The 23,679-nt window shown below is 40.3% G+C and overlaps 1 protein-coding gene across 1 annotated transcript in view; it reads right to left on the minus strand.

The window, feature by feature from the left end:
• MAGI2 (membrane associated guanylate kinase, WW and PDZ domain containing 2) overlaps positions 1–23,679 on the minus strand; it is a 1,350,333-nt gene that overhangs the window by 124,243 nt on the left and 1,202,411 nt on the right. Inside the window, 1 exon segment of the mRNA XM_030307841.2 lies at positions 691–876. Within this exon segment, the coding sequence (XP_030163701.2) occupies positions 691–876 (186 nt within the window).

Here is a 23,679-nt window from a genome sequence, read left to right on the forward strand (position 1 = left end):
ACCAAGGTGAGTAGACCTATCACTCTCCATGTGGTATTCTACAATCCACTCACAGGTGAGCTCTGGGGACTGAAATCTCGAGCATCATTCATGAGTCAGCAGCTACAAACCAGTAATGAACCAGTGTCTGGAAATGGTGACTTTACGGTGAACTGGTTCTTAGATCCTTGTGGCCCTCAAGGCATGGCAATAAGCTGTAACTCTCACTACTCTTCAAGCCTCAGGGGGGAGTCCTTATACAGAGAAATTCAAAAGATTAAGTGGGAATTTAAAATTCTTATCAGATGCAACGTTTTCTAAATGAGCTCTCTTTATACCACAAAACTTCCTCAAGCTTTTCAAAATCAATCTGACTTTGAAGAATCCTCCAGAGCTTAACTGTTAACATGAATACACTTTTTTTTTCCTGCTTCAGATTTGTAACTCTATAATCTCTGTTGAATGGGTTCTGGTTTAATATAAGCATAAAAACAGTACTCCCCAGACCACAGGGAATGATTGAATAACCCAGTGTCTTGAGATTCACACTATTTATCTATAATGTCACACAGCTTGATCTCTGAATGAAACTGGTACTAAGTAAACAGGATATGGGTTGCAAGAAAGAGTGGATTTCTGCAAAAGTAGAAATAGGAATCAACCTCAGGCGCTCTGGCACCACTATGATGGCGGCCAGGCTCAGGCACTCACCCTCCTGAGGGATGATGCGGAGGGTGACACTAAGACCAGCATCCTTGATGAGCTTCACAATGTCTGCATGAGGCATGTTGATGATGGACTGGCCGTTCACTGCTAAGATCCGGTCTCCCACTTTCAGTTTTGCACAGCGGTCTGCAGGACTCCCATCGATGATGCGGCCGATTTTATGGGGCACAGCTAAAACAATCCCCAACAGAATCAGATATCAGGAGTGTTCCCAGCACTGTTCTTTTTTTTTTTTTTAATATTTTTATTTATTTTTGAGAAAGCACAAGTGGAGGAGGGATAGGAGGAGGGAGACAGAGGATCTGAAGTGGGCTCAGAGCTGACTGCGATGAGCCCGATGTGGGGCTTGAACTCACCAATTGTGACATCGTGACCTGAGCCAAAGTTGGAAGCTTCACCAACTGAGGCCCCTAGCCCCACCTCCCCCAGCACTGTTCTATCTTTGAGTCCAGCCCCACAGAAAAAAATGCGATGTCAGAATTCTTTTTTCCATCAGTAAATTTGCCTTTTGAAATCATAATCATGCCTATTAAGTGTGGTCCTGTGCATTCCACTGAGATCAGAATTTCTAAATTCAAGTTCTGTGCAATGACAGACCAATTCCAAACACATGGACCAGGGGTCCTCAAATTCTGTTGTATCATAATCACTCTAGGATTAAAAATACAGATCTTTGGGCCTTAACCTGACCTTGTGCATCAAAATGTCCAGGAGCAGGTAAGAATCACATTTTTTTTTTTTGAGAATCACAAATTTTTAAGAAGCTCCTCAAGACATTCTAATACACACAAAATTTTGAGAACCACAGGCATACATTATTGTGAGACCATACTGTAGAGATAATAATACAGTTTCAGAAGGATACAATAAATGTCAAGAATTCAATTTCTACCCTTGTCTATTTTACCGAGAGAAGAGATCAGGGAAGGAGAGAAATCTATATTAACACGGGCTGTCGCAGCAGGTGAAGAAGCTATGCTCAACTTCCTATCATCCACTAATCTTCGGTTTCAAGGTTGATGCAGGTTTCAAATCTTACCTCTTCTTTCTGATTTAATTTATAAGTGGTGCTGATAATTTATTAATGATGCATAATATATTGCATCAAATCTAAGATGCCATTATGACAAACTTCTGTTTTAAGTATCACAAGAAGGAAAGAAAGAAAGAAAGAAAGAAAGGAAGGAGGAAAGAAACTCTGCCAATTAAACAATGACACTCCATCGACTGTAAGATGCTGTATAATTTTTTAGATATTTAAATTATGAAAACATGTATTAGAATTGATCAAATATGGCATATGTCTCTTTAAAACAATGAAAGCTTATGTATGTATGTATGTATGGAGAGCCAGGTGCATGAGGATAAAGATTTTTTAGCAGGTTGACTTCTATTCAATGTAAGTGTTTGACTGCCTACCAGGATAACTATTTCTGGGGTCAGATACCACTGGCACACCCCTTCCTTCCCCAAGGAGGTTAGAATCTAGAAACCTGTTCTTTTTCCTTTCACCTTTGTAGGTAGGGAACCCCAGCCAGGAAATCACCTGTGAATTACTCTGTGTTGTTTCTTTCCTCATGGAAGTCAGGTACTGATTTATCTGTGTAAAGAGGCAGAGACACTCCACCATTTGTTATGCTTCAGGAGTGTCCGTTCCTTGAACTCTCAATCTTATGTATGTGTTACAGTGAAAGGCAGAACATCAGCTAATAACCACGTAAGGAAGGACAATCAGTGAGTTAATGAACCAGAGCCTTGATCATATTTCCACTGTGACAGGTTATAGATAGCATATGAAAATACTGGCTGAGCCGATGTTTCTGAAGTAAAACTCATGTTGAGTTTTTATTTACAGGCACTAATGGCTTTAATTAAGAACATCTTACTTAAAGCATACTAAAGATCATCTTAGAATCTCAGGACAATGCACTTATTAAGCAGAAATGTAATAACTCATTCATTTAGTTATTTAAAAAAAGAAGGCATTGCAAATTCTTTGGTCTTCTACCATAATTAGAGTGAACATTTGTTCCTGTTTTTGCCCCCTTTCATGTTCAATACTGTCCTTGAACAGTCCATACATGACACGGTCTCCCTGGTTTCCAATGTGTCTATTGCTATCCATCATGTGATCCTTGGAAAGTTACCTGACCTCTCTGAGTTTGTTTTTCAATAGTAAAATTGGGATAATAATATCCCTGACTTCACAGGATGGCTCTGAGAAACAAATGCGTTGGCACATGTGAAGTGACTAGAACAGTGCCTGGTATAAGAACGGATCTATAACTATTAACTTTTCTTTCATTCTCTTTATTACTATTATCTTTTTAATGTTTCTGATATCACTATTGATATGCACGTATGCTTGTATATAGGTACCAGCTTGAATTCTTCCTACATGGGATAAACCTGTATTACTGTTAAAACTGAAGAAATGTTTTGCTTATGACACAACAGTATTTCCTAAGTATCAACACTGGAAAACAGCTTCACTTGGGAAAAAGAAATGTGTTTTGGGGATTATACAGATGCTAGATGAGGCCAAGCATCCTGTTTGTTTTTCTCTGGTTTTACAAAAAAGATGTTGTATGTCTGTGTAGGAAAATGCCAACTCATAAGTAAGACTTTATTATTTAAAGGGAAATTAGTATAATACAGATGTCCTCATTATCCGCATTGAGCCTTAAACACACACAATTACAACTACATTAAAATATATATAATTTAATCCTTAAAAAATCATGTGAGATACTGGATAGAATTACCATTACATGTTTAGAGTGGAAGAAACCAAGCTACAAAGTCATTAGCGATTGCCCAACTCAGAAAGTCCAAGCAAGATTTAGAATCCCAGTCTGCTCGATTCCAGAGGCTTTGCTCTTAACCACAGCGCTACACTGTATCTCTTGACTTTGTTGTTCCTTTCCTCCACCCAAGCACTTGTTTCATGGGCACCTGGTACTTTTATTTGGTGAGTGCAGCTTGCCTCTAATCAGGCAGTCACAAACATTTCACCAGTGGCCCTCATCCAGGGGAGAGTGGAAGGCAGAAACTCTGCTTGAAGCTGGTTCTTTGTGGCAGCTGTCTTTTGACAGGCAGGACATGAGGAAGAAGGGAGAGGAAAGGGGAAGAAGGAAGGCAAGGGGGAGGAGAGGAAGGGAGAGGAAAATTGGACAGCTCCTCAGATCCCTTTTGGTTGGGACTTCACATCATGGTGTCATTCCTTTATTTGAAGTCATTTCTTTGGGTATTAGAAATACATTTCAAATGAAATTTAAAAATACACTTTAAAACACATACAGCTGGTATTTGGATGATTTGCTGCTTTGAATTATTCATGCCTATACTCCCCTCCATTACCGTGCATCATTTAGAATCTCCTGGGCATAAAGCCCCAAATGTTTCAAAACATAGATTTCACACACACACACACACACACACACACACACACACACACTTTTATGAGCTCAATAACAATAAAAACAAAACAATAAGTTATCATTTGTTAATTTCCAGGCACTGGGCTAAGTGCTTATTTTAAATCCTGACAGCAGCAGTGTGAAGTAGCTGTAAAAGTATAATAATCATGTTTAGTTTATTGTTAAGAAAACAAAGAAATGTCAAAGCCAGGATTCAAACCTATGCCTGTGGCTTCAAACCTTAGGGTTACTCCCTCCTTTTTTTTGATATATGCCAGGTTGGAAGCAATTTGAATTATGAGAACGGAGGGAATGGCTCAGCTCAGGAACAGCTTAGGAAAGCATGCTGCTTGAGATTTTGAGATGAAAGTTTCACTGTAAACAGATTTATTTGCTTATGATGATAACTCTTAGTTTCAAGGCCATTTTCACTTTACTGTGGCAGACAGAATAACAACTAAACTAAAATAATAAAAACTAAAATGAAATAATGAAAACTGAAATAAATTCTATGGTAGCCACACAGAATGACTGAGTGGCTCACATAAAATGGGAGTGAGTACACAATTTAAAAAGGTGTGCCCATAACTGGAAGCATCTGACATAGTTTTGTTAAAATTGTTTCTATTGGCATGTGCTTTAATAAAAACAGTGCTTGAAACTCTTGGCAGCTGAACACAGCTTCACTTTTTCTTCACCAGCAATTTCCCTACACATGTAAGTACATTGAATGTTGATGTGCAACAACTCACTGACAAGAGGTGGGCTCAGAGAGGATTCTCCCTGAAAACAAGATGCAGTTCCATTTGCTCAGCTAGGAAGTCTACAGAACTAATGACCTAAGCGCTTTTTGTGCATTGCTAATGGAATTACAGAGCATGGAAGAGGCCATGACCTTGGTTTCTATTATTGGGATGAATGGTACTCGTTAATTCTCTGGGAATTGATGACTAAGGTAACTGCTGGAGCACAGTCCATTTAGACAGCATGCCTTCCAGACATCATCTGTCAGGCAGCAGCATAAATCAAGTCTTTGGACCAGTCTTGTTGACACAGTGTGCTTAGGATACACAGATATTTGGAAAAGTTGCAATATGTCATGAGGCTTTGAACATGCTAACTTTGGGAAGGAGACAATGTATCGCTACTTAGAAATTTCCCTTTAACTTCAAATCACATAAGCTATGGAAAAAGAAACCCATCTTTTTCCCCTTTATTTCTTTGTGGGGAAAACACCACTATATATTTGTATTTTATATTATAAAATTTAGTATTTTCAATTTTATATTTTCCTGTACATGAATTAACCCTTTGATGCCTGCTCAAGCACAGCATCCTTGTTTCAGTAGGGCTATTCAGACACAGTTGGACTGGATCCTAAATTTGTTCTAAAGGCCTGGATTCTTTGGGTCTTTGGCCCCACTACTACAGGAGGCAATGGTCCTCCTCCCTTTTTGCTGTTTGGTTCTCTTCAGGGAGCTTTGTGTGGTCTTTCCAGGCTCCTTCAGCCATTGGTTAACCAATGAACTCTTCTTGAGTTCTACCTTAGGTTCATTCCCATAAAGAAGATGACACAGTTGCCTGGATGACTTTTTTTTTTTTTTTGCTTTGGCAATAGAATCTTCCTGAAATTTCTGGTGATGGATTCTTCCTGAAATTCTCAGCTGCACCTGAGGGAAGGGGTAGTAGTTCCCTCTCCCTCCACTTTTTTTTTTTCATGTTTCCTTGTTCTTTTTATGTGTTTTATTTCAGAAAAGGAAAACTCGTGCTCATATTTACATTTAATTATCTTCTTGTTAATAGATCCACAAAGTGGAATTGTATATGGAAGCGGAGGAAAGCATTAGATGGGGAAAGTGGATTCTGCATCAATCATGTCAAATTTATAAGCAAGAAGTTTCTGAAATGAGTGTGACAATAGTAAATACTTCAAAGGCAATCAATAACATAAACTCTCATTAGCTCACAATTCCATTAATCTGTGAAGGTTAAACAACATGCCATTAGTTTAAGGAGGCAAGGAAAATTAGTTTGGATTTAAAATCTGTGACCTGATATGGAAAGAAGTATGTGTGTGTGTGTGTGTGTGTGTGTGTGTGTGTGTATGTGTGTGTTCAGTGGATGATTACAGTTTCTTTTCTTAAAATAATCTGTGACAGGGGCACTTGGGTAGCTCAGTCGGTTAAGTGGCTGACTTTGGCTCAGGTCATGATCTCACGATTCATGAGTTTGAGCCCTCGGTCTGTGCTGACAGCTCAGAGCCTGAAGTCTGCTTTGGATTCTGTGTCTCCCTCTCTTTCTGTCCCTCCCTCGCTCATGCTCTGTCTCTGTCTCTCAAAAATAAATATACATTAAAAAACTTAAAATAATCTGTGACAATGATTTACTGTCTAGTTTCAGAATTGTGGGTTAGAGCAGGGGGATCAGCTACTCCATCAACAACACATTTCTGCATAGCATCATCTTACTAACAGCTCCAGTGCTCGGCACAGTGTGAGAGATAGTAATGAAACAACACATGCTCTCTGGCCTTAAGAAACTCACAGCCAAGTTGGGGAGATTCATATACAAATACTTATAACACAAATTGGCAACTCCATGGTAAAGGTAGCAAGGGTACCCTCAACAACGGTACAGAGGAGGGGTGAATCATTGGGTTCAGGTGTGGACTCAGAGAGTGGTAAGGAAAAAGGAAGTTCATTCTAGGGAAGTGGGCACATAGTGTCCTAGGCTAAATGGCAGCTCCCTTGGTGAAAAAGTCATGGTGGTACACAGGGACCTATCAAATCCATGGAGGAAGAAGCAAAGAGAGATGTTTTGAAGTTGGGGTCCCTCCTGCCTTCAAAATTCTTGTTTCCCTCACTGAGATCCCTGATACAATCACTTTACCCAGATCCTCTAGATGGACCCTGAACATATAGGAACAACAGAAAAGTAATTGTCTCAGAGCATTCCTATCACTTTAACCCACAGTGAAGAATTCTGTTTTCCTGCCTTTAGAAATCCAGGCTTAGTATTAATTGCTGATTTTCCGTATCTCCTTCCTAGAAGTCCTGGATAAGCACGTTCTACTGTAATAAATCCATTTAGCTCAATGTTGTTCCTTCCTGGAGTGTGACAGTGTCCTTCGAAAGAGTTTTTCTTGGTCATCAGGGAGTGGAAATGTGGCAAAAACATGTGTTTGGTATTTTTAAAAATTTGCAGAAAAATTAAGAAAAAACAGCATGACTCGTTTTCCTCTAAAAGTCTGTGGAATTTGCTTTCCAAAAATGAAAAGGTCTTCCCTGACATTCATAGCCAACTGAGTTACAAGACCCAAAATCGAGCAGCTGGTGTTTTAAGGATTGCATATTCCAAAAGTGCACTTTTCCCCTCTCAGCACCATTAGTCATTCTCTTGTGGTTGAACGGTTGAGTTACCCTATAGTTGGTAATAAGCAGACGGTCAGATGGGAGAATGGGAAGAGGAGCCCATCAATGGCAACTGGGAAGTCCAGCCAAACTCATGTTTCCAAGGGCAGAAAGCACCATACAGAAAGTATTTAACTATATGCCTGGATAGAAAGAAACAATTGTTAGCTATATTTTACCCTGTATACTTTTATTTTGCACCAATTAAAATCTCATAGCCAAGTACTGAGAGTGAATTGGTAATCTAAAGAAACCTCATTTTATTAAGAACTGTAATTAGCTATAACTTGACTGTTCCATCCCAGAACATGAGGCTGGGTTAAAATGGTTTTTTGTTTGCAAAGATTTGGTGGGCTTATAGTACAGGACTGTTTCATGGTTGTATAACCTGTGCAGTCACACAGGTTCCATGCTCAAAAGGGCCTTGTGTTTAGTTTAACGTCTATTGTCATCATTTTGACATTCTTTTTTTTTTTTTAGGTTTATTTATTTATTTTGAGAAAGAGAGAGAGAGAGAGAATAGGAAAAGGGCAGAGAGCGAGGGAGAAAGACCATTCCAAGCAGGCTCCATGCTGTCAGTGCAGAGCCCGAACTGGGACTCCATCTTACCACGAAATCATGACCTGAGCTGAAATCAAGAGTCCGATGCTTAACTGACAGCCACCCAGACACCCCACCATCTTGACATTCTTAATAATGCTTGAATGAGGACTCCACATTTTCATTTTGCACTGGGCCCTGAAAATTATGTAGTTGATCTTATGTAGATACAACCATAATCAGTCCATTGTTTTAATGTCTGCCCTGGAAGATGTAAATGAAAATATGTTATAGCTATCCAGGAAAATTATCACAAAGGTGGGTGGTAGGGTAGGAGCAAAAATAACCCCTTTTTCACGTGGCTGCATTTCTTATCCCCATACATATCACTAGAAGAAGTAGTCCAGAGAATTTCTGTTAATTATACTGAAGATCCTTAATTCTTCACATTTTGATGGAAGAACCCTAAAGTATTACCTCAGTTCTGTTGTGGAAATTATCTTTATATAATTAGTCACTCATTATTGAGTCATCTACAGAGCAAATGTTCTTTATCTGTCTTTAAATAGACTTTAATAAACACCACCATATTTCAAGGAATTTGTGTTTTTGATATGATTTATTTCCCTCATAATCTGGCAAAATGTCTAGACATTAGAATGACAGGAACCAAAGAAACTTCAGAATAGTTATGATCCCCAAATCTATCATTGGCTAGGAGGGTAAGCATGTGCGGGAATGAGGAGCTGAACAGAATGGAAAAAGAGTTCCACTTTTAGATATTTAAACCTTAATCTTCTGTTGAGGTACTTTCCATTTTATGGACTATCTTAAAAGCTCACTTTTTACTTTGCTAATTTCTAGGTAGCTAGGATTTTCTTTTTGATCTGTTTTGGTCTGAAAGTTGCTATAAAAAAATTTGATCCCCTAAGTCAAATACCAACCCTATTCAGCATTTTTGTGTAAGCCCCTTCCTGGCCCCCCAAAACCCTGACAAAGAAACACATTCCACCACTCAGTAAAATCAACAACCCAGGAGTCTCTTAGTCAAGGAGTAGACAGGGACCTTCTGTGTGGCTCAACTTGAATAATTTTAGTGAGTAAAACTGGATAGCTTTTAGCAAGTTTTTCTTACAAATAACCAAACAACAACCTGATATAGTAATAATGAAAAAGTTTAGAGAGTTACTAATATTAAAATATGATAAAGGGTTTCATTTCCTGCAAAGCATAAAAACAAGTTGTTTTACTCCTTTATAAAAACGGTCACAGGGTTGAGAGGCAGTATAACACTCCCATCCCAAACAAGCAACTCTCCCTGTCAAAGGGTTACTCGCTGTCTTTATGACAAATTTAGTTCCTGAATAAGAGGTTCCTTTTATTTACGATTTAATTGTGGAGGCTTTATCAAGTCATTACCAGAAAATGCTGGATTATTCTATAAAATGAGAAAATCATATAAAAATGTCAAAACTCATATCATGATGTAAAAGGGACAAAATAATCAGAATAATTGTCTTCTAATGGTTGGAGATCTCTTATAATTTAAACAATTTAAATAATACATGCATAAATTAAAACAAAATAAAGGACAACCTAAATGCTTACAATGAAAAACCACAGTCTCCTGCCCTAATCCTCCAACATCCTCTCCAGTTCTGTGATCCAAAGGCAAATGGTGTTTCTTCTTCACACTTCTAAATTATATTCTTACATGGCTATTTCTTAATTTGTCAACTGGAGTCATATCTATTGACTTCCTATAATGCTAGAGGATTTGGCCTTCTTATCCAGTGGCCCACCTCCTCTCCTTATCCACGTACAGTTTTATCATTAGTTTCAATTAAACCAGTTATCATTGCTGATAGTCTCACCATGTAACTATTGCTCACCGTAGTGTACTGGGATTTCATTTCTTTTCTTGTACAGTTTGCCTCCCCTCCCACCCTGAATCAAGTTTCTGACTGTGTCATTCCCCCTGCCCCCACTTCTGCAATACCCTTTCTCTTTCCTCATTATCCCCCCCAAAGCTGCCCAAGTCATCTGTTCAGTTGAGCCCGGGGTCGAGGGACCTCCTTCCCATAGGTTGGTAAGTTTGTCTCAAGTTCTGCTGCTCAGTGACACTCGGGGTTTTTCTGTTGTGCTCCAATATGGGATGCGCGGTTCCATAAACCCTGGGACACCTTTTTTGACTCACTCTCTCATTTTGCTAGAAGATATCCTACAGTATCTTCCTAAGTAAACATGCATGGGCGAAAAATAATTTTTCAATATTTAATGTTTGAAAATGTCTTCATTTTTACCTTCTCAATTGATTGGATTCTAACTAAAATTCTAGATTGTTATGAAATTAAAGATTGAAAAAAATCATTTTTCTTCAGAATTACAGGCATTACTGCACTGTTTTCTAGTATCCAGTGTTGCTACTGAGAAGTCTGAATCCATTAGGATTTTTTGTTTCCTTTATGTGATCTATTTATTTCACCTTTTCCTTTTGGAAATGTTTACGATTGTCCCGGTGATTTTTGGGTTCTAAAGTCCACATCAATGCATCATGCTGTGGTTCTTTTCAGTCTGGAGACTTGTTTCTTTTAGTTTTGGGGTTGGGAACTTCCATTATAGTCTTTTTTTTTTGGATAACTTCCATTCTGTTCCTTTGGTCTCTCTTTCTGGACCTCTTATCGGCTGGCTATTGGTTTCCCAGATTGATCTGTCAGTTATCACTCCTCTCATACTTTCTCTTTCTTTTTATCTTACTTGTGTGATTTCCTTTACTTTTCCTTTCAATCCTTCTATTGGGTTAAAAAATTTTTTTTAATGTTTATTTTTTGAGAGAGAGAGAGAGAGAGAGAGGATGAGTGAGTGAGGGGCAGAGAGAGAGAGGGAGACACAGAATCCGAAGAAGGCTCCAGGCTCTGAGCTGTCAGCACAGAGCCCGACGCAGAGCTCGAACTCATGAACTGTGACATCATGAGCTGAGCTGAAGTCAGATGCTTAACCAACCGAGCCACCCAGGCGCCCATCAATCATTCTATCGAATTTTTAATTTCAGTTATGATGTTTTCAATTTCTAATAATTCTTTCTTTAATCATAGTATTCTTTTTTTATAACATTCCACTTTTATTATAAAATAAAAAATCATAGTATTCTTTTTTTTATAACATTCCACTTTTATTATAAAAGAAAATTATCTCCATTTCTTCTAGTATTCTTTCATTATTCTTGGTTTGCTTGTTTGTTTTTCCATTTTAAAAATGAGCATTTCATATCTGGAATTCACAGTTGTTGTGTTCCATTCTGTTCCAAGCTTTTTTTTTTTTTTTAAGTTTGTTTATTTATTTTGAGAGAGACAGAGACAGCATGAAAGGAGGGGCACTGAAAGAGAGACACAGAGAATCCCAAGCAGGCTCTGCGCTGCCAGCACAGAGCCCAATGCAGGGCTCAAACTCCTGAAACCACGAGATCATGACCCAAGCTGAAACTGAGAGCAGACTCTTAACTGAATGAGCTACTTCGACATCCCTCTATCCCAAGCTTTTTAAGTTTTGAGCTGCTCTGAATTTCTAAAGAAATAATATCTTTGCTGTCCATTTCTGTTTTTCAGTTTCCTCTCTCCTGCAAAATGTGTTGCCACTTTTTTGTCTGTAGAATATCTTCCCCACTCATGTTTGTTGCATTCTTGCTCATTTACTCCCATTTTATTTGTGTCTAAGAAATGGGAGGAGATAAGCATGTTACAATTTTACCACCATTAATTAGAAACTGGAAATATCTTTTGTAAATTTAAACCAGTTGTTGCCATCAGTATTTCAGTATACCAGATAGAGATTTGGAATCTATTTGGAAAATAAAAAATGTCAACAATTTATGTGACCAAACTTTAAAAGTCCTGCTGTCTCCTGTATCCCTGACAGATAAAAATACAGAAACAAACAAACAAAAACAACCAACCAAACAAAAGAAACAAACCTGCAACTTTTCTTTTCAAGAGTTCAGAAGATGTCATAAAATTACATTTCGTCAGCCCCAGGTATTGGGTTAAAAGTGTTCCATAAAACCACATTTTTTTTCCTCTGTATTTTTTTGACTGCCTTTTGAGACTTCACACCCATTAGTGTACTTGGCTTTCAGTGATTTCTCAGCAGGCCGAGTAGAAATGGTTATAGTTACAAGCAGGTGTTGCTGACAAGTCATGTTTCTCATTTTTACAGATGCAGTGTATTCTATCTCTGCCATCTCCTTTTTCCTTTTATAGCTTCTGAAATTGTGTTTTGTAAAAAGTCACTTGGCTATCTTCACACGGTTTCCCTGTTACAATAGGTAAATGTCAAAAGCAATCAGGTACAGTATCAGCTTTTCATTGTATTCCCCTAAGCCCTCTGGTAGATAATAACTTCTTGCAATATTTTCTTAATGTAAACGGAAACAGATACTAACCCAGGCAAATGATCCCTCCTGAGCCAGCTGTCCTTTTCAATATGTTATCCAGAAGATTACATGAATATTTATTGGGTCTTCAGTTTCCCACAGAAGCCAAAGTTCCACTAACAGGGTATATCATGTTTTAACTTGAAATAATGCAATTTTGCATGACTGGATAAAACTAAATATGAAAAGGCCCTCAAGCAAAGTGCTCCGGAGCTAGAAGATCTTGATCATATATATATTTTGCAAGCAACTTCAGTGTGACCTGTGAGTGGCCAAATAAATCATGCCAGAGTTTCCTTATTTGCAAAGGAACTGTCACTCATAGTCTTTCTTTCTTAGCCTTCTCTTTCTTATCCAAATACTGTAGACCTTAACTTCATTCAGATTTCTGCTTACATGCATTTTCTCTCATCCCTTGCTTTCTAAAGCATAGTGACTGTATGTGTTTTTGGTTTTACCAAGCAGACATATGTCTCCATAATTAATTTCACCTGAGATCATCATCATAAAATGAGTTTTATTACTCTAACATGAGAAATGAGTGAGAAATGAAAAATGGAAGGCTAAAGAGCCTGAAAATGTATTTTGTTGTCCACAGTGAAATACCAATTACACGCTAGAGGGAAGAGACCAAGAGTGGAAAAACACATCACTGAAGAAGATATAAGGAAAGCACAAAAACACATGAAAAGCCCTGCAACATCATTAGTCCTTAGGGAAGTAATGCAAATGCAAACCAAAATGAGACATCACCAGACACCTACTGGAATGGCTAAAATGGAAACAACAACAACGAGAAAGCCTGAAAATAAGCACTCACACAGGACGTAGACCATCTGGAACCCTCATAGAGGGGAATACAAAATGGTACAGCCACTTCGGAAACCACATGAACCAGCAAGCCCACTTTTCCGTGCTTACTCAAATGAAATGAAAACTATTCTCACACAAAAACCTAAGTGAAAAGTTTCATAGCTGTTTTACTCATAATCACCAAACAATAAACAATCTGAATATCTTTCAACAGGGGAATGGGTAAACAAACTATGGTACATCTACACAAAGGAATATTTTTTTTCCAGGAACCAATGTGGAGGCATGAAGCAACATGGATGAATATAAACTGTATCATGCTGAGTGGGGGAAGCCAGACTCAAAAAGCTACCTAGGGCATGATTCCATTTATATGGGAAAAGGCAAAACTAGAACAGAAAACAAGTATGTGGTTGCCAGGGCTGGGAGTGGATGGAGGGGTTGACTTCACTGTGGCGGTATATAACTAAACACATTTGCTAAAACTCACAGATTATAGCCTAAAAGGGGTAAAATTAACTATATCTGACTAAACCTTAAAAATGGGAGAAAGAGTAGGGTGCTGGGGTGGCTCAGCCAGGTTAAACATCCGACTCTCAATTCTGGCTCAGGTCATGATCTCACAGTTTATGAGTTCCATCCCCGCACAGGGCTCTGTGCTGGCTGCTTGGGATTCTCTCTTTCCCTCTCTCTCCCTGCTTGTGCTCTCTCTCTCTCAAAATAAATAAATAAACTTTTAAAAAAATTTTAATGTTTATTTATTTGCTTTTTTGATAGAGAGAGCACAAGTGGTGGAAGGACAGAGAAAGAGAGACACCGAATCTGAAGCAGGCTCCAGGCTCTTAGATGGCAGCGCAGAGCCAGATGCGGGGCCCGGACCCACAAACGGAGAGATCATGACCTGAGCCGAAGTCAGACAGTTAACCAACCGAGCCACCCAGGTGCCCCTAAATAAATAAACTTTTTAAAAAATGGGGGAAAGAGTGAAAAAGCAGGGGGGAGGTGAAGAGAAGGTTTTGGATGGAAATGAATAGATGTAAGTAAAAAAGAACTGCTCTCAAATAAGTAGGAGGGAGATAGGAGGTAGCAAGGGGAGATTGGGGGGGGGGGGGTTCTGCCTAGGAAGCCTTCAGAAAGAAACACTGTCTAGTCTGCATTTTAAAGATGAATCGGACTTTTCCAGGTGGGCACCACAGTCCTAGGTGATGTGACCTGGCAAAGGCATTGGGCTGGTGGATTAACAGGGTCTGTACTGGGGGATATGGGCATGCCAATGAGCACAAACAGTGAGACCCAACAGAGGAAGGAAGGGACAGACTGCGAAAGGACTTATTGGTTATGCTGAGGGTTTGGAATTTATTTTACAGCCACATGAGAAGCCACCAATGGATCAGGAAAGGTAAGTGATATCATCAGACTAGTCATTTTAGACAGAATGCCATGGTAGCTGTGTGGAGGGTGGGTAGGAGGGTGTCAAGAAGGCTAGTGGCAGGGAGGGCACCTACAGGCCACTACAATGCTCCAGTGCATTACTGCAGTGTTTGATGTGCAGTCCAATGTGTGGCTACTAGCTGCATGGGACTATTTAAATGAATGGAATGGAAAAGGCAATTAAAAATTTAATTCCTGAGCCACACTAACCTTATTTCAAGTGCTCCATAGCCACATGAGGCTGGTGGCTGCAGTACTGTGTAGTGCGGCATAGAACATTGCCATCATCCAAGAAAGTTCTACTGCACAATCTAATCTAGAACCTCAACTAAGGCATTAGCAGTGGTGGGCCAGAGGGCCTGATGTAACTAAGTTTTGCATGTGGAAAGCATTTTTGGGTAACAGCTCACCTTAGTCTCTCAAGAGTGGAAATGCAGTCATGCTTAATTTCAGCTAAGACACAAACTTAGGTACCTGGGGGCATGCTTTAAATCTTGTGATCTTATATACTGTTAGTCTTCTGTTGTCCACTTAGCATGAGGGAGCATCAGTATCAGTGGCCAATGTGCTGCTATAGACTGGATATTTGTGTTCTCCTCAAATTTATATGTTGCAACTTAATCCCCGAAGAGATGGTATTTGGAGGTGGGGCCTTGGGAGGTGATCAGGTCATGAAGATAAGTCCTCATGAATGGTATTAGTACCCTTATAAAAGGGACCCCAGAGAGCTCCCTTGCCCCCCTTCTGCCATGTGGGATCACAGGAAGAAGATGACTGCTTATGATCCAGGAAGCTGGTCTTCACCAGATACTGGATCTGCTGGTATCATGATACTAAACTTCCAGCCTCAAGAACTATGAGAAATAAATTTCTGTTGTTTATAAGCCACCAGTCTATGGTGTTCTGCTATAAAAGCCTGAACAGACTAAGACACTTAGCAACTAGGTTTTATTGTGTTTTAATTTCATCAAGTATCTACAGGAATATGAGCATTTTTCATCTTGCTGTTCATCTAGCAAGTCTGTAACACATTTGAATGAAGAATTCTAAGTCGGAATATTCTTCTATTTCATGTTATCTCAATTGTTCTGTGTCAGAGAACCATAAGGGCCCATCTTTTAAATGATGTGCTCTTCCTCGATTTCTGAAAGACCCTCCTTTCATGACAAATCCATATATATACATCTTTATGATGAACAGCCTCTTAACAGAAGGTTTTGGACACTTCACCCCTGAAAGCAGATGGGTTCATTGGTTGCCCAACATCTGGGCATGTTTGTGAAACAAACCCTACAGAAATAAGATCTGGAAGAGATAAAACTGGAAAATTAAAATGGCAATAGCAGGCCCCACTATTTAGTAAGTTTTCTTTAACACTGTACACCTTCGGAATGCCTAGTGATCATCAACCAGAAGAGGCTGACTAATTAATCTCTAGAAGTGATTCCAAGCAAAATATTGGCAATAGTTTGGTTGGGAACAGACCCATCTTATAAAGCAAAATGGTAGTGAAATGAACAAATAAAAAAAGTATTTACCAGGATTTGGTGTGACAGAAATTAGTTTGGGTACAGGTACTCCCTGAGCCCTTGGTGAAAGGAGGGGATCAAAAAAATTGCTACTCATCCAAGACCAAATGGGAGAAATATCCCTTTACGACACTCTTTCAACATAGCTGAAAAATGGTGATAAATAACAATACTGTGTTCACTTAACAACATGTTTTAACACAACTGTGTATATGAAACCAGCTTTTCTTATGTGGTTGAGTGTTGGCAAAAAGAAGAAAAATTAAAATTACAGAGAATTTAATTCAGTGGGGCCCTGAATAGATTATAAAGAGAAAGTACCTTCTGCAAAAGTGACATGCAGGCTTGGAATTCATTTAAACTCCATGGAGAGTGATAGACATTTTGCACTGGTAGAGGGTGATCCTGTCCCTGAGGTCTGGGCTCTCTTCGTAGTTACAATCTACCTGCACTAACAAGGAACTGCAGGATATAAGCCCTGAAGAAACAGCTACTGTTTTGCCAGCTTTTAAGACAACCAAAAAGCTGAAGGTAAGAAGACATCCACACATCCACTTTCTGCTGCTGCCTGGAGAGTCTTTGGACACAATAATAAAAACTCTCCTGAAAAATGATTTCCTGGAGGGGAAAACTCATGATTTATGAGCTCCATTCAAACGATAAGAAAAATGGCCTGGTATTTAAAAAAATGCACTGCGAGCACTCACAGATTCTTTGATAGGTTGCATTGCTCCTCTATTTGAAAATAAATAAGAATGATGGTGTTTCTCTGTGGACTTACTCTTACAATTAAATGATCTTTAAATCTGTTAGTGCTAAGAGAGTGAAATCTTTATAATCGTCTTTCCATTTTAGTTAATAGATGCTTCAATGTTCAGATATCAGAGTACTCAGAATTTGACATAAAATCTTTTTGTGTTTGCTTGTCTGCCTCCTGGTAGGACCTACGCAGCCAGGTTTTAACTTGGGATCAAAAGTAGTCATGCTCAGGATTGAGAGAATGAAGTTTGATCAATAGGTCCTATTCATCCTGGTTGTAGCTGGGTAAGATCCTCTAAAGAAGTAATGTGATTGAGAAGCTGTTCACTTGGAACTGAAATGGGTTGTTTGCTAATGACGATTGTGAAATGAATAACTAACCTGAAGGAATACTTTTTCCAAGGCGCTTGGGATGCCATCCAAACCCTCCGGTGTAGGACAATATAATTATCGCTAAGGTGGTGTTCACACAAATGGATGGCGATTCCAGGAACAGCCAGTGCCAGGAGGAGGTAAATCAGAGAGCATGCTGAGGCTACAGCCTGGTCCTTCAGAGGACAAGGGCTTCACAACCCAGATGCTTGAGACTAGAGGGGCTTCCCAGAGACACAGAGGCGGCTCCCTTGAGCCTGATTTCTTAGAGGGCTCTCTTATCTGAGACTTCGCCAGGCTCTGAGCTGCCTGTTGAATCATTTACTCAGGCTGAAAACAATTGATGGGAAACCTGTAGTCTGGGACATTGTTCCAGTTCCACTTTATTATAGTGTAATTTTTCATGCTGGGCAAGGACCAGCTTGCACACAATTTCTCCCCCTAAGTGATCCTCTGCTGCTTTGCCTGTTCTCAGAGATAGGTCTTGCTGCCTTGGAGGGACAGAGTGGCTAGGTTTAGGTGCAGGGAAAGTTAGAGCAGAGCACATTCCCACTTTTATTTTGATGAGACAGCACTGGATTATTATTGGAGAATCCAATCCAGTCCCTCCAACATAAATTATGTGACAAATCCTTGAAACACATGCTACCAGGAACTGTGAGAGATTCAAAGAAATGCCATCATTTCTTGCCCTTAAGGAACTTATAATCTGTTTAGGGAAAGCAAACCATGAACACATGAAAAATAAAATGACAATATTAGATAGCTAATTACAGGCATAATAACAGAAAGGAAGTCAAGGAGCAGTCAACAATTAAAGAGTTTACAGGCAAAAATTCCAATTAAGAGTTAGAGAAAACACTTCAAGGAGAAGGGTAAGGGGTCAGGCAGAGTCTTAGTAAGACATTAAGAGCTTTTTGAGCTGCTTATGAGAGATGTTTACTATTTGGGCAGTAGTCTACCTCACAGGGTTACTATGAAATTAAACACAATGTAAGATTTTTAGCATGGTGCCTTGGAGAGAGTTTGATAACATTTATTACTGGTAAAGAGGAGCCATCATTCCAAGTGGCAGCAGGGCAAAACATGGGCACTGGGATGGAGAAGCAAACGTTGTCTTTCAGGGGTAAGTAACTAAGCCAGCTTTGATGGAGTAGAATCACAAAGAGTTGTGGATAAATTGCATCTGTGTCCGTGTCATGTAGGGTCTTGGATGTAAGAACAGTGTGTTGGAACTTTACCTTGTAGATATTTCTATCATGGGTATTATGATCAGGGCCATGCTATAGGAAGACTGGACTGTCCATCACAAGTGACATCTTTGTTGATGCACCCCCTCCTACCTTAGCCTCCTGACTACCTCCTAAAGTGTTAAGTAAATCACACTAATAAATGAGATCGATTTGAATTAAAATATATGTACATCAGTACAGACTATGAAGACATCTTATCTTTTTTGTATATGTAGATTTTTTATAATATTGTGAAGACATTTGTTTATCTTATGGTCTCATGAGTTCTATTTAGAAGCCAGATATTTGGAGGAAAACTGGCATTTTATGTGGTGCCCCAAATTGCCTCCCTCCACCATATTTCTTCTGTTACAGCAGCACTCATGTTAACAGTGTGGGTGACACCATTATGCCTCCTGAGTGAGCTGTCATCGTCATCAAGCTCCAGGTGAAAGCACTGTGTCACTGAAGGAACCCAAAGCAGAGGGTTCATTTAAGGATTAGGCGAATGCAGTGTTATATGTTACAATGCTTATTAAGAACTAGGAAGGGAAATTTGCCTTGCAAAACAATGAGAAACAGAGGAATGAGGCTCATTTTCTAATTCCCATGTTCAACTGCATGGGTAGGACTTAAGAAACTTTGCAGCAGTGACTCTTAGGGCTGGAACATTGGTTGGTCAACACTTACAGTGATTTAGAGAGGGTCAAGGTCCTAACGTTGGCACCAGTCCCACAAGGTACCTGTGCTTTTAAGGTGATCCAATGAACATGGGGCGCCTGGGTGGCTCAGTCAGTTCAGCATCTGACTCTTGGTTTCAGCTCTGGTCATGATCTCATGGTTCATGAGTTCAAGCCCCCACATCGGGCTCTGTGCTGACAGCCCTCTCCCTCTCTCTCTGCCCCTCTCCAGCACTCTCTCTCTCTCTCAAAATAAATAAATGCACTTAAAAGAAAATAAGATGATCAATGAACAGACCTCAATATGGAGGTCTGAAGAAGATCCACTGCTATAACCTAAACCAATAAAATATAAGACAAGGCACTTATCAGTTACTGATATTTAGAGACTTCATTTAGGGCAAGGCTTTGTAACCATAGGGTATTACAAGGAGTGTGCCACATTACTCTCGAGGATGGTAGGGTAAAGTGTGGGGTAGAGCTTCCTGGGGGCCTCCAGCAGCCTCATCCCTAGGACCCAGCAATAGCACTGCTAGGAATTCACCCAAGGGACACAGTAGTGCTGATGCATAGGGGCACTTGTACCCCAATGTTCATAGCAGCACTCTCAACAATAGCCAAATTATGGAAAGAGCCTAAATGTCCATCCACTGATGAATGGATAAAGAAATTGTGGTTTATGTACACAATGGAATACTACGTGGCAATGAGAAAGAATGAAATATGGCCTTTTGTAGCAACATGGATGGAACTGGAGAGTGTGATGCTAAGTGAAATAAGTCATACAGAGAAAGACAGATACCAAATGTTTTCACTCTTATGTGGATCCTGAGAAACTTAACAGAAGACCATGGGGGAGGGGAAGGAAAAAAAAGTTAGAGAGGGAGGGAGCCAAACCATAAGAGACTCTTGAAAATTGAGAACAATCTGAGGGTTGATGGGGGTGGGAGGGAGTGAAGGGTGGGTGATGGGTATTGAGGAGGGCACCTGTTGGGATGAGCGCTGGGTGTTGTACGGAAACCAATTTGACAATAAATTTCATATTAAAAAAAATAAATAAAATGATAGCCTGTGCCAATGAAAAATACGATCCAGGCCTCAGTTTTACCCAAGGCTTTTTACACAAGAGCTGTCTGCACAGAGCCTGACTCGGGGCTCCGGCCCACAAACCATGAGATCATGACCTGAGCTGAAGTTGGATGTTTAACCGACTGAGCCACCCAGGCGCCCTGGCTTTTGGTTTTAATTTGTACTTCCCTAAGTTCAAATGACTATTCAGTGGCTGCATGGTCTGTGGGATGAGTTTTGGTGGGAAAAATCCCAAACCGTTTCACTGCTTTGTTCACTTTTATTTCACTGTTTTTAGGAAACCATGCTTTAAAATGTCATAAGACACCTGCTAGGTAAGCCTTTGCATTTCTAGAAAAAATTTTAAACTCCAGACCCTATGGATAACATCGAAGATACTGAGAAAAATCATCAGGGCGTTTTACCAAAGATAACGAACTCGTTCTAGAATGTCAGATTGCAGTGGGCCTTAGGGAAAGTTAACAATGACCACGTCTGTACTCCAACCTGTGCCAGAGAATGCACACATGTGGAAACAAAGATTTTTCGCGCCGGCACAGAGCTGAAAGATTGTTCATTAGCTGGCAGTATGCTAACGGGTGATATGCTTGCATTTTTTTTTTTCTTTTGACTCCTCCATAAGCCAAGGGTGGCTTGAAGGGTGTGCAGAGCTTTCTGATATACAAAGTAAGGTCAATGGCCAGGTGTGTGTGTGTGTGTGGAAAGGGGCTCCTGGCTCATCCTCCTAGGATGGGAACTCTGGCCTGCTTGGGGACGGGTGTGGCTCTCTGAGGGCCCTAGGCTTTACTAGCCACTTACTTTGCAACAGTGTCTGCCTATGACCCAGCACTTTGGGACAGGTAAGAGCACCCACATGCTCCCAGAATTATCACGAAATCCTCCCCTCATCGTGAGTCTTCATCCATTCATCTTGCCGTTCTCATGCACCCCAATATTTGGTGCCCACTTCATATTCACCCTCCACTAAAAAGGTCCAGCACCTGATTCTGTAGCCCCTGAGGCCCCACCCCCACCCCCAAAGAAAACAGAGTCCCTGCTGTTAGGACAATACCAATGAAGGCAGGAAGGGCCATGATGACCGTGCCCCTACTGTGACTGCTTGGATTGTTGCTGTGGCTGCTGTCCTGAATATGTTCTCCCTCTCAGCTTGTCATCGGCCTGCATCTAAATTCATAAATTCTCTCAACAAGCTGCCCACCTCTCCCACTGATGTGGAAGCTGCTTGTGTATGTCTACCCCATAAATGCCAACATAACTTTCCTGAACAGCAGGAGACTGAGGGTTTACTTTGATTTTATCATTTGTGCCAAAGCCCTTCTTGGGAACCTCTGGTTCCCCAAAGCAGGTTTGGGGAAAGTAACAGGAAGCATGTACAAAGACAGGTGATAGCTCTTCAGTGAAACCTGGATGTCAGGGCTCAGCCTTGGGCTGGGAAGCCCCAACCTGTCAACCCCAGTGCACATGACCACAGGGGCATCTTCACAGAGCAAGCACTTGCTCCGCTTGGAGTCAGACAGTGACCTGAGTCTCCTGTATCCTGTGCACACAGACCTCAGTGAGAGTCACAACAGAGCTAGACAAAGGCAGGAAATGCCTTGAACTTCCCAAATATACCAAAGTCTCCAGTTTTTGAGAAGTTTCTAACATGGTTTCCAATATTCCATGTTTATCAATAACATGGCAACAAACATCTTTGTATACAAATATTTGTTAGAATGTTTTAAAGAATTTAAAATTCAATTGCCTGTTACAGATTACTGTCCCAGGCTCTGGTCTGCAAACCATTTTGTTTTCTTGGTTCCAATTTTAGGGTCTGAAAAAAAAAGTACTTAATATTTTGGACAATGGGACAAAATGCTCAGGAAATTTGCTTATTCCCACTTTAAATCAGGAAGGATATTGCTGGACCTCAGATAGAGGCTTCTAGGTTCTATCTCCTTCCAAGCAATGTTTGGCCTCCTGGGTCACTGGCTTTGGAAGGAAATGGCATTCCTTAATTACATTAACTAATATAAAGGAAATTTCTTCTTAAATTTTGGGAAACAATATTTTGGAAAAAAGAAATGTGGGCCAGACTAAAGGCCAGGGAATAAATAATCCAGGAACCCTACTTCCCAAGTTCTCAACTGGTTGAACATCCAGCATCCAGAAAGTAGCTCTTTTTTCCACCTTCAGGGTGGTGAAATTTACATTTGTTTTCTCCATCTCTCCTGTCTTCTCTGATAAATTCAATAGAGACATCATATTTGTAGGAGATTGTAAAAGGCACAGCTTCGGGCCTGAATTTTGATGTTTCCCATGACGTTTCTAGTTTATTGGCTAGAGAATTCTGGGGACACTTCCAGCCTGAAGCCTCAGCAAAAAAAGGGCATACTCAGCTGGATTGGTGTGGCTTCCGCTGCTTTAATCCCAACCCCCAACCCCCAACCCAGGCTGCAGGGTGGCGGGGGGGAGAAGACTGTGCTCCCAGAAGGTCAGCACGTGGGGATGAGGAGCTGGACCTCAGAGCTGTTCATTGGCTGCTCATATCTAGCTGTTCTGGGAGAGTGGGGGTGCTGACTCATGTCTGATGGAACAGACAGCCCATGTGAGTTCTGAGCAGCTAATGGAATGGAAAGATGACAGAGGTCTAGACAGCAACAGTGACATACTTAGTGCTTATTCTGAGGCAGGGTTGGTCTGAGCACTTCCATGTACTAATTCATTTAACATTCAGAGCAGCCCATCAGCATGGGGACTAACATTATCTTCTCTTTACTGCCAAGGAAACTGTGGCCCAAAGGGTCATGTAACTTCCTCAAGGTCACACAGGTGGGCATTGATGAAGCCAGGTTTTGAATCCAGGCATATACTTTAGGTGGTTCACCTCTCAAAGGCATAACAAGACAGCACTCTGTCTGCCAATGAAAAAGGCTCAGGAGCCATGAGAAAAACCATGACCATGTTCCCGGTCCTTGGGCTCAGGTAAGACACGAAGAGAGAAGTGACCCAAGCCCCATGATTGATTGTGACTCTTGAGTACCTGATCGTATCATGCTCTCCAGACTCATAGAGCCAAGGACCCTTGATATTCTGACAATGATATGTGACATGGGGGTGGCTCTTTACTATTCATGAGGCATTTAGCATTTCTGTTCAAAATTAGAGCTCAAAATTGTAACAGAAGTTAAGTATGAAACAGCATTAGGTCCAGAAAGCTTTCAGGTGCATGCTGCAAATTATATATTGTAAACGCTGCAGGCCATCAGTGTAATAACTGCTCTTCCCACAG

The sequence above is a fragment of the Lynx canadensis genome, chromosome A2 (assembly GCF_007474595.2).
Source record: "Lynx canadensis isolate LIC74 chromosome A2, mLynCan4.pri.v2, whole genome shotgun sequence".
In the NCBI taxonomy this organism is placed as follows: domain Eukaryota; kingdom Metazoa; phylum Chordata; class Mammalia; order Carnivora; family Felidae; genus Lynx; species Lynx canadensis.